The 14,356-nt window shown below is 31.5% G+C and overlaps 2 protein-coding genes across 2 annotated transcripts; one reads left to right on the top strand and one right to left on the bottom strand.

Annotated features, from left to right (window-relative positions):
* Positions 1-5,624: 5,624 nt before the first annotated feature.
* LOC103495591 (protein DETOXIFICATION 40-like) lies at positions 5,625-10,969 on the top strand. Its single transcript, XM_008457210.3, has 7 exons — positions 5,625-6,248; positions 8,608-9,239; positions 9,643-9,699; positions 9,836-10,074; positions 10,151-10,269; positions 10,390-10,476; positions 10,586-10,969. The coding sequence occupies exons 1-7, from the start codon at positions 5,904-5,906 to the stop codon at positions 10,646-10,648; spliced, it is 1,542 nt and encodes a 513-aa protein (XP_008455432.1). The 5' UTR covers positions 5,625-5,903; the 3' UTR covers positions 10,649-10,969.
* A 405-nt stretch (positions 10,970-11,374) lies between these two features.
* LOC103495590 (50S ribosomal protein L6, chloroplastic) lies at positions 11,375-14,237 on the bottom strand. The gene is made up of 3 exons (XM_008457209.3): positions 14,080-14,237; positions 12,164-12,472; positions 11,375-11,871 (listed from the first exon to the last, which is right to left on the bottom strand). Exons 1-3 carry the CDS (start codon positions 14,133-14,135, stop codon positions 11,535-11,537), a joined length of 702 nt encoding a protein of 233 aa, XP_008455431.1. The 5' UTR covers positions 14,136-14,237; the 3' UTR covers positions 11,375-11,534.
* Positions 14,238-14,356: the final 119 nt, after the last annotated feature.

Here is a 14,356-nt window from a genome sequence, read left to right as displayed (position 1 = left end):
GAGAAAAGGAATGAACGGTGGAGATTGTGGTAGGTCGTGGGACTGGACGAGATTAACCCAACTCGCCCCCCCCCCCCCCCCCCAAGTCGCTCGGATCTTCTCACACGCCTTTCTCACGTGACCCACATGCCTGTCAACTTCTATCTTGAGATTGCCAACCACGTACGTCATTACTTTATTAATTAATACTTTCACATTTTATATATATACATATTTTGCCTTTTTCCTTTTAGAATGAATTCAAAATTTGTCTATGTCTATATGTTCACGTATTTATAAAAGATGGGTTTGTGATATTTTCATTATATTACAAGAATTATGACGAAATGTTATTGACATTATTCATAAATGACACAAAATAATAAGCTTTTTAATTCTAAATTTACTTTGTAGAACAAAACAAATGCTAGAGAAACATTTATTTAAAAAAAAAATGAGATGAAAAAAGATTTAGAGAGTGAGAAATAGATAAATAATGAAAAAAAAAGTCAACTTTCTAGTCATGTCCATTGGTCTTTTGATTCTAGTTGATTGTTATTATAGTACAATTGATAATTTTTTATTATATAAGGTACGACGAGTAATTATTTAGTTGTTTTTTTTTCTAACTAATATTATAAAATCACTGTATTGTTTTGAATTAGTAGACTTTTCTTGTACTAGTATCATTAGGGTGATATGCAAATCTTTGAAATTATACGTTTGAAAGAATCAAAATAGAAATTCAATAAGAGAAAGAAAAAGATGGTGATCCCAATTGCGAAAAATAGACATATTTTGAATTGAGTTTAGGATTATTTATAAGAGATGAAATTTGAAAAGTAAAGTTGATATTCATATGTAACGGGTGGCCGAATAATGACTTTGACCAAGAGGGATGGCGTGAGGCTTTGGAAAGTGTGATTATTTAGTAACAAAATTAAAAATAGAAAACCCTTCACGTGGGAAATGGGGGAGAGAGTGTGAGTGAGGTGTGATTTTATTTATTCATTTTAATTATTCCCTTTCATTTTGTTTGTCGACACCAAAAGATATTATAATATTTCACCATATTGGTGCTCATGCTTCACGTGTTCCAAATTTTAGAGTACTTAGGAATCGAAGAAGAGATTATAATGTCATTTCTTGGCCCCTCACCTAAATTTACTTTAATAAGTTTAATATAACTTCGTTTATATCTTATAATCATCCACAAATTTCAAACAATGGCTTTTAGTTTTTACGTAGTGAATAGTTTGGTTGTATATTTTCTCAAACAAAATCTCATTGATTCTACCAGTTTTTTTGTAACGCCCCAAAAATTAAGATAATTTATTGGGCGTTATTTTGAATTCATTTAATGAGAATTATTTGATTTATGTGGGAATTGAAATTAATTAAATATTTGTTGGATGAATATTTAATTAATTAGAGGTTTTGGCATGTGTTGTTTGTTGAGATTTTGATTAGATGGTAAGTTAAGAGAATTAAGTAAAGTTGTGGATTTTTAGTGTTGTTGAAGTTGAATTTAATTAAATAATTATGGATGTTATTTAATTAAATTATGGGGTGAAAAGTTTGTTGGAGATTTAATAATTACATGTATATGTGGAAATATATATATAATTATTATGTTAAAGGAAAAGATAATTATATTTGTTGAAGTATAATTATTTAAGGAAAAGATAATTGTATTTTGGAGAAAGAATATTTATTAAAGGAGAAAAAGTAAAATAATTATATTTTGGGAAAATATAATTATTTGTAAAAAGATAAATAATAATTAATTATTGTGGAAGATAATTAATTATTTTGGAAGAAAGGTAAACAATAATTAACTATTGTGGAAGATAATTAATTACTTTGAAGAAAGGTAAACAATAATTAATTATTGTGAAAGATAATTAATTATTTTGGAGAAGATAAATAATAATTAATTATTTTGGAGAAAGATAAATAATAATTAATTATTGTAGAAGATAATTAATTATTTTGGAGAAAGATAAATAATAATTAATTATTGTGGGAAATAATTAATTATTCTGCAGAAAGATAAATCTTGATTCTGGAGTGAAGTTGTTATGGTTGGGTTAAGATAATTCATGTTGGAAGTTATAAGTGATTTATTGGAAAAGATTTGATTGATTAAATTAATTGAGGACTTAAGTTAATTTGAGATTTTGGAGGGAAAAGTTGGTTTTGGTGGAATTGGATTTAATTGAGTATATATACGTTGATATATATATTTAATTAATAATTTGGAAAAGTGAAGTTAATTATATGATGGAATATAATTATATTTGTTTGGAAAAGAAGATAATCCATAAGGAGAGAGATGGTTGATTTGATTGGACAAAAAAGATATATATTTATTTATAAGAGAGAATAATAGTTTAAATAAATATATATTTATTGTAGATTTTGGTGAGAGAAAAATAATAATAATAAAGAAGTATTATTATTATTACTAATAGTTATAAATGCCTAAGATTAAGGCATTTATTTAGGAAAGATAATGGGGATAAAGATATATGTATATTTTTTTGGTATTATATATATATATCCTAAAAGGAAATGGAAAAGGAAATAATAATAATAATAATAATTGTTATTATTTGGGTCTATAAATAACATTGGAATGCTTAAGATGGAAATAAAGGAAAAAAAAAGAAAAAAGGTTCTTTATTTTCTTCTCTAAGATAACCTCTGCTGTCGATTAAAGTTAAGATTAGTCTCTTTGGAAGCTTGAGGATTTAAAGTGATGAATTTTTCATCAAGGATAAGAGGATTTTTCCAACCTTCATTTGAGTAACCTTGGTAAGCCAATGAAATTAAATTAATATTTTATTAATTTAATTTTGTATCTATTTAGAGTTTTTGTAAAGGTTCAATTGGCTAAACTTTTTAAGATTTAAATCTTGGATTTTTCCCAATCAAGGTTGAATTGGTTTCAACCCCTTTTTTTTAGATAGTTAATTAATTTGGGAGAATTTTTGGATGTTAGCCAATTGCTAATTTCATTAATTAAGATACTAAGTTTTCCTTTTATGATTAGGATCAAGTTAATTGGAGAATTTTTACTGTCAACTAGGGAGTACCTTGTTTGGCTAAAATCTCCAGGTAAGAGATTCTCCTACTAGACTTTCGAACTGAATTTAAGAGACCGCATGTAATTATGATTATGCATTGATGGTAGCTAAAATGCATAACTTGATGCTATTGATAATGACTGTCATTTTATGGATGATTGATGATGATGACTGAGATTATTATGTTGATGATTGATGATGATGACTGATGTTATGTTAATGACCGGTAGTATGTTGTTGATGACTGTTGATGATTGTTAGTGCATGATATATTAATCACATGATTAAGGACGTTATGATTAATACTCATGCCATGTTATGATGTTATGTTATGCTACATGCTATGGATAGGGTGTTCTGTTAACTTTGTCTATTAGAGTCGTACCTACATGGGTGTCCTTCGGGATCACCACCTATTTAGGACTGTGTGGTCCGACGGGACGCCAGTCTAGCATGTATATAGATATGATTCGAGTGATTCGACGGGGTCCTCGCATCCCGATTGTCTTAGTGTTACCCACAGGTTCACTACAGACCAGCATGTCCTAGGTGCTCCCCCGGGACACCGAAGACCAGATTTTCGTTCCTACGGGAGCGCATGTTGCACGTGTTCGGGAACGTGCCAGAGATTGGGTACCATTTACAGGACTCTAATGGGAAGTTAACAGACACCTAGCGGGACTAGTAGTAGGTCCCTTACTGAGTATATGTTTATACTCACTCTTTCTATGTTTAACATTTCAGGCGAAAGTAAAGGTAGAGGAAAGCTGGCGAGCAACAAAGAAGGATTCGTGACATGCCATATGGGGACTCAGTTTTGCTTCCGCGTTTATGTTTCAGTGTTTTAATATTCCGTTTTTAATGAAAATTTATTCTTCCCTCGTTTCAAAAAAGTGTCTCTTGTCATCGTTTCTTTTTAGTAACGACCTCAGCTTAGTATAAAGAGTTGGGTCGTTACATTTTTCATAATAGAAAGAAAAAATACACATAGTTTGGATGGTAGTAAACGAGTTTCAATTAAATGTGACATTTTTAAAAGAACTTAAAAAGCTAAAGAATTTTTTTTTAAAATTTTTTTTTTACTGCTTGTCTATTCAACAACATTTTTTTTTTGATGTAAAGGGATTGAACATTTGACTTCGAATTGTGATTATTGCTTGGAGGGGACATTTGGACTTAAAATTTGAATACATCCATTTTGATTTTGAGTTGTCCTATGATTTTTTAATACAAAATGTGAAGCTCGCATTTCGCAAGAACATTGATTAATTATTTTATTTGTTTTCGAAAATTATGACTTCGAATTTGAATTCCCGCTTGGACTTCACATAATTATTTTCTTGGCATCGTTTTGGACTAAAAAGATTTGATATCTTCATTTTTTTAAATTTATTTTCTTAATACAAAATCTTCTAAAGAAATAGATTTTTTTTCTTCTTCTAGATTTTCAATCTAATTATTATTTACGAATAGAATATGGTTTATAATTATAATTTCATTTTTCTTTACCCTTTTTTTTTTATATAAAAAAGTGTATAAATAGTTTGTTAAAGAAGAAGAATGAGATATATAATTAAGGCAAACCGAACAAAAAAAAAAGTGAGTTGCTAAACATTACTTGTGTAGGTGGGACAATTAATAATAATATCAACTAATTAAGAAGTAATAATATCAATTAAGTAACGAGTAATTATATCATTTAAGTAATAATAAAAACAATATAGATCATATTGTTTGTAACTTTTATAATTCATGCGATAGCAATAAAGTGGGTTGTATTCACTTTGTCACACAAATAAGACATGTATTGCGGACTTTTTAGATGTTATTACTTGAATATAAACTATTTGTATGTCTGTCACACACTGTTCATGCTATATTAACCAACATTGGATTTTAGAAACTGATTTGACGAAATTAATGCAATTTAAATGTCAAAATAAAATCTTTCTTATTTTATACAAACTACAAGATCGACAAAAATGTGATAAACAACCGTACTACTAATATCACTTAAGATGCTTTTCGTTGTGGGAAGAAGTCAATTCCACAATGTTCAACCGTGCGAGAATTCACTCCCATCAAGGTCGAAATGCACTTGACCTATAAAGGTACATGGATGATAATCTATCACGTATTGTCTTTATCCCTTGCCCTACATTGGTTTCAATCTTTGATGCATATATCTACAAAACTTTAATTGATTTTGAATGAAGAAGTACAATTGCTTTTAAAAATCTAGGTTTCTTTTATTGTTGTACTTTTTTTATTTAAAAGAAGAATCTCGAGTGTTTGATAGAACATGGAAGTAGTTGGAGTTGGAAACTCCATTCTACATACAAACAACTTCACTATTTGCGAAAACAAACATAACCTAATTGATATATAATATAATCTTAATCATTCGATAGTTTTTAAATATTGATCGTATGCTCCAAACTAACCCTATAGTAAGATGAAGTGAAATTTAAATCGAAACATGGTTAGGTACGTAAAAATAATAATAATAATAATAAAAGAGATGATTAGTTATTTTTATTAAGCTATGCCGACCAAAAATTAGGTGTTTTCATTTAAAAATAAATTATAGAAACAAAATTAGATTTAGAGGAGAAATAAAAAAATTCAACAATTGTGGGATACAACTTTTCACAACCGAATGCATACACACACTCCTTCGCGTGAGACAACTGGAGGAAGACGTACGGCCTCAAACCACTACAAATACTTCCTCAAATCAGAGCACGACCCATCCAAGAAAATCATCGGTCTAACAAAGAAAACCCCTTTTCAATTTGGGAGCAAAAATTAATTTTCTTTTAAGAAAAGAGGAAGATGGGATCGGTTTTTGAAGACGACGTCCGTCAGGCGTTGCTGCAGCCAGCATCAGCGGCGTTGTTGTCCTCGCATTCACTCTGCTCCAACCACCATGGCGGTAACGAGGAGCTTGAGAGGATATTGTCGGACACGGAGATGTCTGCGATGGAGCGTTATAGTCGAGCCACTTGGATCGAGATTAAGCTTCTCTTTTACTTAGCGGCTCCGGCGGTTTTCGTTTACATTATTAATTACGCAATGTCTACTTCTACACAGATCTTTTCCGGTCATCTTGGTAATCTTGAACTTGCTGCTGCCTCTCTTGGTAATAATGGCATTCAAGTTTTCGCTTATGGTCTTATGGTACGTACATAACTCTTCCATCTCTATATCACTCTTCTTCTTTTTCTATTTTTAGACGTTTGATTCGTCGTTAGATCTATTTTGTTTGAGTTCATTTATTTATTTAGATTATTCTTAGTTCGTGGAAAACAGATTATAAATTTGTGTAAATGGTGAATGAAATTTGTAACTCAAGGATTGTCTTCTTTTGATTCCTTATCATTTTTCATGAATTTTTACTTGGGAGTGTTTGAAGGTAGGAATGACAAAGTAGTGGAATCTTGATAGTTTAGGAATCTGTGTTCTTAACCATATGTGCCATGAAATTGAAGGTTTGATTTTTTTATTTTTCAAACTAATAACAAAAGTTTAGGAATAGTTTACGATTATAAACCACAAAAGATTATAGAATATTCTATGAACTTCACTATTGGTCTAATAGTTCATTATAATATCAAAGTTTCTTTTTCCCTTTTCAATAAATTCTTTTTAAATATGATCATTTCATTGATCGATTTTGTTTTAGCTTTCAAAAATTGAGTATATAGATAATAATTTCACCTTTATTACTTTTCACTCGTTTTAAAATTTTACAACTAATGCATATTATTACCAAAAAAAAAAAAAAAAAATTAAGGTGTTTGGGTCTCCCACTCATTAAATTAAATGAGCTATTGTCTATATCATGTAGGGTTCAAATTATAAAAGTTGCAATTTGTAATTAATATAACATACAATCAACTTTCTCTTTCTAAAAATTTTGCTATTTTCAAAATAGTAATCTATTCCAATTTATCATATATTATAAATATTCTTTTCCAATTTGTTGTTTAAAATAAATCTTGGAAACAGTTTAGATCTGAATTGAGGTGTAAATATTATATATAAAAAAAAAGTAGGTTGGGTAGGGGTATGGGTGAGGAGATAGAAAGAGTTGATTAAGTATTAATTTATTTTACACAAAAGTCAAGAAGTTAATCAAATCATCAAAGTGTATTATTGGGCGGCACAAAGATTCATTAAGCCTTATTAATTATTTGTTTAATACAAATCACGGAAAGTTCATATTTAGTTCTCTGTCTTTTTTTGAAAAAAAAATGGGTTTTCTCTTTCCCCCACGCCTCGGCCGTCGCCTTTTCAGAATTTTAACGTAACGTTTTTTCAATTATTGTAAAATAATCCTTTTTTTCTTATTATTCAATATTTAATTTCACTTTTTTCTGTTGCCTTTAACTAACAGGCAAATGTTTTAGATTGAAGTATTTTTAAAATCAAACTTTACATTGCCAAAAATGTAGATTTCTTTTTTGTAGTTTTGAAAAGTTATTAATTGGTCTAACTAGTGGGGTTCACTTTGACATATTCTATCTTTTAGAAATTTCTTTCATCTTTTAGAGTTTACTAGAAAAAAAAAAAGTTTAAACAGTTTCCTCAAACTTTTGTATTGACATAATTAGAGTATTTTTAGGAAATATTATTCTTAGAAAATATTATATTATTCTTGTATATTCTTTGTTTTATTTATTTATTCTGTTTTCAAATCAGTAATTATTTCTCCGACCCAGAAGTTCGGTATGTTCTTCTTAGGTTCTGTTATAGATCGAGGATCTATGTCTCCATCCCATAAGTTCTTCCTTTTGTTCTTCGTGGGATCTATCTCCATCCCAGAAGTTCTTCGTTTTGTTTTTTGTGGGATCTGTCTCCAACCTAGAAGTTCCTTGTGTTTTTCTTCTGCGTGGGTTCTTGATATCCTAGATTTAGTGATTTGTTTAGTAAGTTTTTCTAACAAACTCAAGTTTGTGATAACCTTGAGTTTGAGGGAGGATATTGACATAATTAGAGTATTTTTAGGAAATATTATTCTTAGAAAATATTATATTATTCTTGTATATTCTTTCCTTTAGTGTGTTTTAATATGATTATATATAGGGCTGTAATCTGTCATTATTATCAATGAATCATCAATGAAATACTGATATTCCATACAATCTAACATTTTGAATTTAAGTTCGATTTTAGTATACGTTCATAATCACATAACTTTCTTTTTGGTTAAGTTTTAAAAATTAAATCTATGAACATGTCTTCCACCTTTTATGAAAATGAGTATTGTTTAACTCACATAATATATATGTTATCCACTTCGAGAATACTGGAAAAAATTTGTAGTGGTTAGTTTGGATATTGAAGACATCCATAATATATGCCGAATGTTCGATTATTAACAGGATAGAAGAGCTAATTATCTTGTGTTCTTGAAGTTAGATGGATGTTTTAGACTTTCGCTATAGTTATGTATACATATTGTTTTGCACTTAATTATCACCTTTTTAGTTTTGATGAACTGCAATATAACTGTGTTTGTCATTTCATGAAACAGTTGGGGATGGGAAGTGCAGTAGAAACTCTATGCGGCCAAGCCTATGGCGCTGAGAGATTCGAAATGCTAGGCATTTATTTACAAAGATCAGCAATATTATTAACCATAACAGGCCTTTTCTTAACAATCCCCTACGTCTTCTGCAAACCCATCCTCCTCTTTCTAGGTGAGTCCAAAGACATTGCTTCCGCAGCCGAGGTCTTTGTCTATGGCTTAATCCCTCAAATCTTCGCCTACTCCTTAAACTTCCCAATCCAGAAGTTTCTTCAAGCTCAGAGCATTGTGTTTCCTAGCGCTTACATATCAGCAGGGACGCTGGTGATTCACATGCTGCTCAGTTGGGTGGCTGCCTATAAAATGGGGCTGGGGTTGTTGGGAGTGTCGTTGGTATTGAGCTTGTCGTGGTGGATAATAGTGGTGGGTCAATTTGTGTATATTGTTAAGAGTGACAAGTGTAAGAAGACATGGCGAGGGTTCAATGTGCAGGCGTTTTCTGGGTTGTATAGTTTCTTCAAGTTATCAGCGGCGTCGGCGGTGATGCTGTGTTTGGAGACTTGGTATTTTCAGATTTTGGTATTGCTTGCCGGTTTGCTCGAGAATCCTGAGCTTGCTCTCGACTCCCTTTCCATTTGGTATGTTTTCTTTCTCCATCTTCCCTTTTCTTCTCTAAAATTTGAGACTTTACTTACATTTTCATATTTATGAAAACTTGAACATTCAACTATATAATTGAATTGCATTCACTATAGAGTTATATCTTATCTTTAAATTTGAATTATTGAATACTAATAAATATGAACAATTTTTTCTTTCTAATGTGACCCACTATCAAAAACTTCCTATGAATTATTGAAAAGTGGCAGCTTGATTAATTAATTGTTACTTCTCTTATAATTTTTTTATTTATTGACGATTATCAAATTCATTTAGTTATCATTTATTTTGAGAAAAAAAAAAACTTCTTTTAATTATTATTATTGATTATTGTCATAAATGTGGGAGTTTATAGTTTGACAAATTTTATTTATGTGACAGCATGAACATATTTGGATGCGTTTACATGATTGCAGTGGGCTTTAATGCTGCAGCCAGGTAACTTTTCTCTATTCTCTAACTTCAATACATATTCGTTTTTAGAAGTTAAGTATCGAAGTGATCCCAAGTTAATAGTTTAGGGCCAAAGTTGTAGTTATAAAACGTTAATTATTTTGGTTTGTACGAATGACAGTGTGAGAGTGAGCAATGAACTGGGGAGTGGGAATCCAAAATCTGCAGCATTCTCTGTGTTGGTGGTGGTTGCCCTTTCAACTATCATCTCCATAATCTGTGCTTTACTTGTAATTATATTCCGCGACGTCATTAGCTATATCTTTACCGACGGTGAGGCTGTAGCTGCTGCTGTTTCTGATCTTTGTCCACTTCTTGCACTCACCCTTGTTCTTAACGGAGTCCAACCCGTCTTAACCGGTAATTAAACTAATCCTTAACAAAACCAACTCTTCAAAATTTTCGCTTTTGTACTTATGGTTTTTGATCTTTAAAGGGGTCGCGGTTGGGTGCGGGTGGCAAGCTTTCGTCGCGTATGTAAATATTGGTTGCTATTACATAGTTGGAGTGCCCCTTGGTTCCCTCCTCGGCTTCTATTTCAATTTTGGTGCGAAGGTAATCATCTTCAAATTTTAGCTTAGTTGATAGTAATAATGTCTTTGCCGAATGAACATTTTTCTCTTTTGTTTTGAAATTGAATGACAACTTAGTGTTATGTAAACTATGTGTGCACAGGGAATTTGGGTTGGATTGATGGGTGGAACCTTCATGCAGACAGTAATTTTGGTGTGGGTGACATGGCGAACAGATTGGAATAAAGAGGTAATTTTGTTTTAAATTGTTTTTTCCTTTCTTTCTTTGAGACCCTTTTCTACAAATTGACATATGTTGTGAAAGTAAAATAACAAAATAAAAATGAAATGAATGATAGGTGGATGAAGCAATAAAAAGATTGAGCAAATGGGATGACACAGCAAAGCCAGTTGTTGAGTAGCCACAATGACTAACTTTTCAGATCATAGAAAACAAAAAAGGAAGGCAAAATAGATCGAGGAATTGCTACATAAAGATGGCATGTGAAGTTTTGTTTTGTAGCATAAAAGTCTCTACTTTGCCTCATTGGAAAGAAAAAAAAAGAAGAAAAAAGAGGTGTCTTATTAAAACAATTTGCCATTTCTTTTTCTTTTTCTTATTTTTTTTTTCAATTTAAATGGTCATTTAGAGTTTTAATCTTTATAATTTAGAGGTTTGTTTTATTGTTTGATTATTCGTTGCCTCTCGATTCTTAATTAAATTTTACTCTTAGTAATTTCAATACATTTTATAAGTTGACTTCTAAATTTATCTTTTATCAAAATTGATTAAAGATTAAATAAAATTAACACAAAAACGACAAAAATACCGAGACAAATACACTAACAATATGTATACTTGAGACAAACAAATACCCTAATAGTACACTATTGTTATAATAGCAATCTACTCGTGTACGAAAATATGTCTATATATCAAACTAAATATAACTCACATGCCATTAAAATCATCAAAACTTTGAAAGACTAAAAATAATAATAATGATGATGATTTTGTACATTTTACATTTGGTGCACCAAACTCGTTTGAAATTCACATTTAATACAACAGAAAGATTGTGAATGTACATTTCAAAGCAGAAGAGATGGAGAGAAGAAAAAGAAAGAAGAGATGGAGAATAAGAAGATTAGAGGGGAAAGAAAGAATTCTAGCAAATTTTCACATCCAATGGACAAAGAAAAGAAAGTCAAACGGTTATGTGACAATAATCCTTTCTGATACTAGAAAAAAAAAATACAAATATTTCAAAAAGAGAGATTAAAAAACCAACAATGAATTACAAGCCATTACTTCTTCTTCCCTGCTTTTCCTTCTTTTCTTCTTACGATTTCATCAGCATATTTCACTCCTTTACCCTTGTAAGGTTCTGGGGGTCTCCATTGTCTAATAGAGGCAGCAAACTGACCAATGGCACATTTATCATATCCACTCACTGTAATTCTTGTGTTTTCTTCCACTTTTATCTGAATCCCATCCGGTATCGCCATTCTAACTGGATGAGAGAACCCAAGATTTAATACCAGGTCTTTTCCTTCTACCATCGCTCGATAACCGACGCCGATCAATTGAAGTTTCTTTTCGAACCCCTTCGATACTCCTACCACCATGTTGTCCGTAAGCGTCCTGAGGAAATCAGTTCAAATGGTCATATATGACACCATGCCAACACATTCACTCTTTCTCCATCAGCCATAATTCATTTGAATTTCTTAAGGAACAAAGGGCTGGTTGTTTGCATTTAACATGAAGTCATCTTGGGATTTTCAGAATTTAGAGAGACATAAAAGCAAGTGATCCGTGTAAACTATCTCCAAATAACCCAAAAGATTAAGTTAATAGGTGAAGATAAATTTGATGTTATATCATCCAAGTAAAACTTAAAAAGGAAGAAAAGTGAAATCCATGATAAGAATACCTGAAAAGTCCATGCATTTGATTGGCTCTTCTTGTCTCTAGTGCTTTCTTAACTCTTATAATCCCAGAATCTTCCCTCTCAATTTTAACTTCTCGTGGATAAAGAATTGAAAGTTCTCCTAAAGGACCCTTAACTTTCAAATCCTGACCCTGCAATGTGATGGTAACATTGGATGGCACTTGAATTGGTTGCTTCCCTATTCGTGATTCCTTGCATTCTATAGTCTTCCTCAACAAACCAATATGACATACAGGCATTGCAGAAACACAGAACCCATTTTTTTCTCCCAAAAATGTAGACCGAAAGTTGCTGAGATACAATGAGGAAAATGGTTTCAATAGACAAACAATGAACGTATTTTTATATATAACCATTCCCTAAATACAAAAAGAAAAAAGATGTTGAAACAAAAGGAGTACAAATAAAGAAAATTGATTCTTTTTCCTTTGTATCAAACAGACAACATAAGTCTTAAATCATTTGCGGCTCAACTGGATAAATATTAAACATTCTAGTCCTAGGAAAAATTGAAACCTACTAAGATGCTTATTTGAGAACAACAAATGTGCATATGGGGATTTGAACTTCAAAAGGGAGTGTTATGCTCATGTTGGTAACCGACTGATGTGTTTATGTAATAGTTTCTTATTCTTTATTTTATAGTAATAAGACTTCTCTTCAAGGAGCTCAAACTATCGTTATCCATCATCTAAGCCTTGGCTTTATACGCTCCATAAGCTTACTTGCTTGAGAACATCAATTCAAGGGTACCCTTACAAGCCCTACTCAGTAAATCAATAGAGTAAGAAAAACCTTCCAATAGACTCACTCCATTTTCAAGAAATGTCCATAATTCTAATTTCTTGATAACTCTCTAACTGCAAGGAGCCAATCAGATAAAAGAAAGGATACTGTGTAGATGGCCATTGTTAGTGATGGCTAAAGGTTCAAACACACAAAAAACAACCCAAAGGCCAGTGTAACAGAAGCTCTAAACATATTCAAACAGCAGAGGATTGAAACCTCCCAACTGGATATGGCAGACATAAATATTTTTTACCAACAACTACAATATTAGGACAACATAAAAACAAAACTAGATTTAAGGACCCTGGTACGACACTTAATCTAAATTCTATCCACCATATCTACACCTTAATGGCATCATGACCAGCAGAAAAAAAATTCACATTTTCTTTAACATTTCTCTAGATTGCTGTCTTTTGTTTCTGAACTCAACTTGGTTTTTGAAAACATGAATTGAAAACGAACAACAAATTTAGAAACTTAAGAATAGAAGCAGTGTTTATAAGTTTTATTTATAGACACCAAATGGTTATCAAACAAGGCATTAGTAATTTAAAAAACAACTCACTCAATATTGAATCTTTCACCTTATCATTAAGACCCACCCCAATTATACTTGGATGCTTAAGGGAGAATCCACAAAACTAATCAATATGGAGATGTCATTCTTCCCCTATTTCACATTGACGAAGTAAGATGTATTTAATCTACAAGCGAACTCAACATTCACTCTGAATTACGTGAAGGTTTGTTCCCAACGTCTTGGTGGAATGGCTACATACTTGAAATAATTCAACAAAGAAATTATAGATATAACTAATTCATAATTATACCAAAATGGAAGACACACAACCCCAACAACCTCAAAGTCAAGCGATGCGTTTCAAGAAGCTCTCTGAATGCGAAAAAAAGGAACAATTAAGAAAATTCCTGGTACTTGTAAATCATCTATAAAACCCGAACCCTGAAAATGGGTCTCCCAAAGAGTTTCCTAAGGTCTAGACAGATATCCTCAAATTAAGTCAGCTAAATAGCCAAAAATGTGGGCACGAATTACCACGAATTCATATATTTAAAAAAGAAAAAAGAAAAAAAAAACAAGAACTTACTTAGGTGAGTGTATCAAACTTGGAGGTTGAAGAGAAGGAGGAGAAGAGAGTGCCATTACGAGTGTGAGAACAGAACACCCAAATGAGAAAGAGCGAGAGAGACCCCCTTTGGGTCCGATTACGAAGAAGATGACACAGTCACTTGCAGGCAGGCAAGAGGTGACGAGAAGGATAAGGTGGAGAAGACATAATTCTGAATTGGGCCTTTTGGGCCATGTTGATTTGTGGCCCGTGAGCTCTTCAACTTGGCCCATATTCAGAGGTCTTCTTTAGTTCA

The sequence above is a fragment of the Cucumis melo genome, chromosome 1 (assembly GCF_025177605.1).
Source record: "Cucumis melo cultivar AY chromosome 1, USDA_Cmelo_AY_1.0, whole genome shotgun sequence".
Classification (NCBI taxonomy): domain Eukaryota; kingdom Viridiplantae; phylum Streptophyta; class Magnoliopsida; order Cucurbitales; family Cucurbitaceae; genus Cucumis; species Cucumis melo.
Note: the sequence above shows the minus strand (reverse complement) of the source record. Positions and strands in the feature narration are given on the sequence as shown.

What these genes read in the sequence shown, in the direction of transcription:
- LOC103495591 (XM_008457210.3), top strand. Translation starts at nt 5,904, where the DNA reads ATGGGATCGGTTTTTGAAGACGACGTCCGTCAGGCGTTGCTGCAGCCA. An exon ending in TTTTCGCTTATGGTCTTATG is followed by an intron (nt 6,249 to 8,607) that starts GTACGTACATAA and finishes TTCATGAAACAG; the next exon opens with TTGGGGATGGGAAGTGCAGT. An exon ending in AGTCCAACCCGTCTTAACCG is followed by an intron (nt 10,075 to 10,150) that starts GTAATTAAACTA and finishes TGATCTTTAAAG; the next exon opens with GGGTCGCGGTTGGGTGCGGG.
- LOC103495590 (XM_008457209.3), bottom strand. Translation starts at nt 14,135, where the DNA reads ATGGCACTCTCTTCTCCTCCTTCTCTTCAACCTCCAAGTTTGATACAC. An exon ending in AGTTTGATACACTCACCTAA is followed by an intron (nt 12,473 to 14,079) that starts GTAAGTTCTTGT and finishes ATTGTATCTCAG; the next exon opens with CAACTTTCGGTCTACATTTT. An exon ending in CAAATGCATGGACTTTTCAG is followed by an intron (nt 11,872 to 12,163) that starts GTATTCTTATCA and finishes TGATTTCCTCAG; the next exon opens with GACGCTTACGGACAACATGG.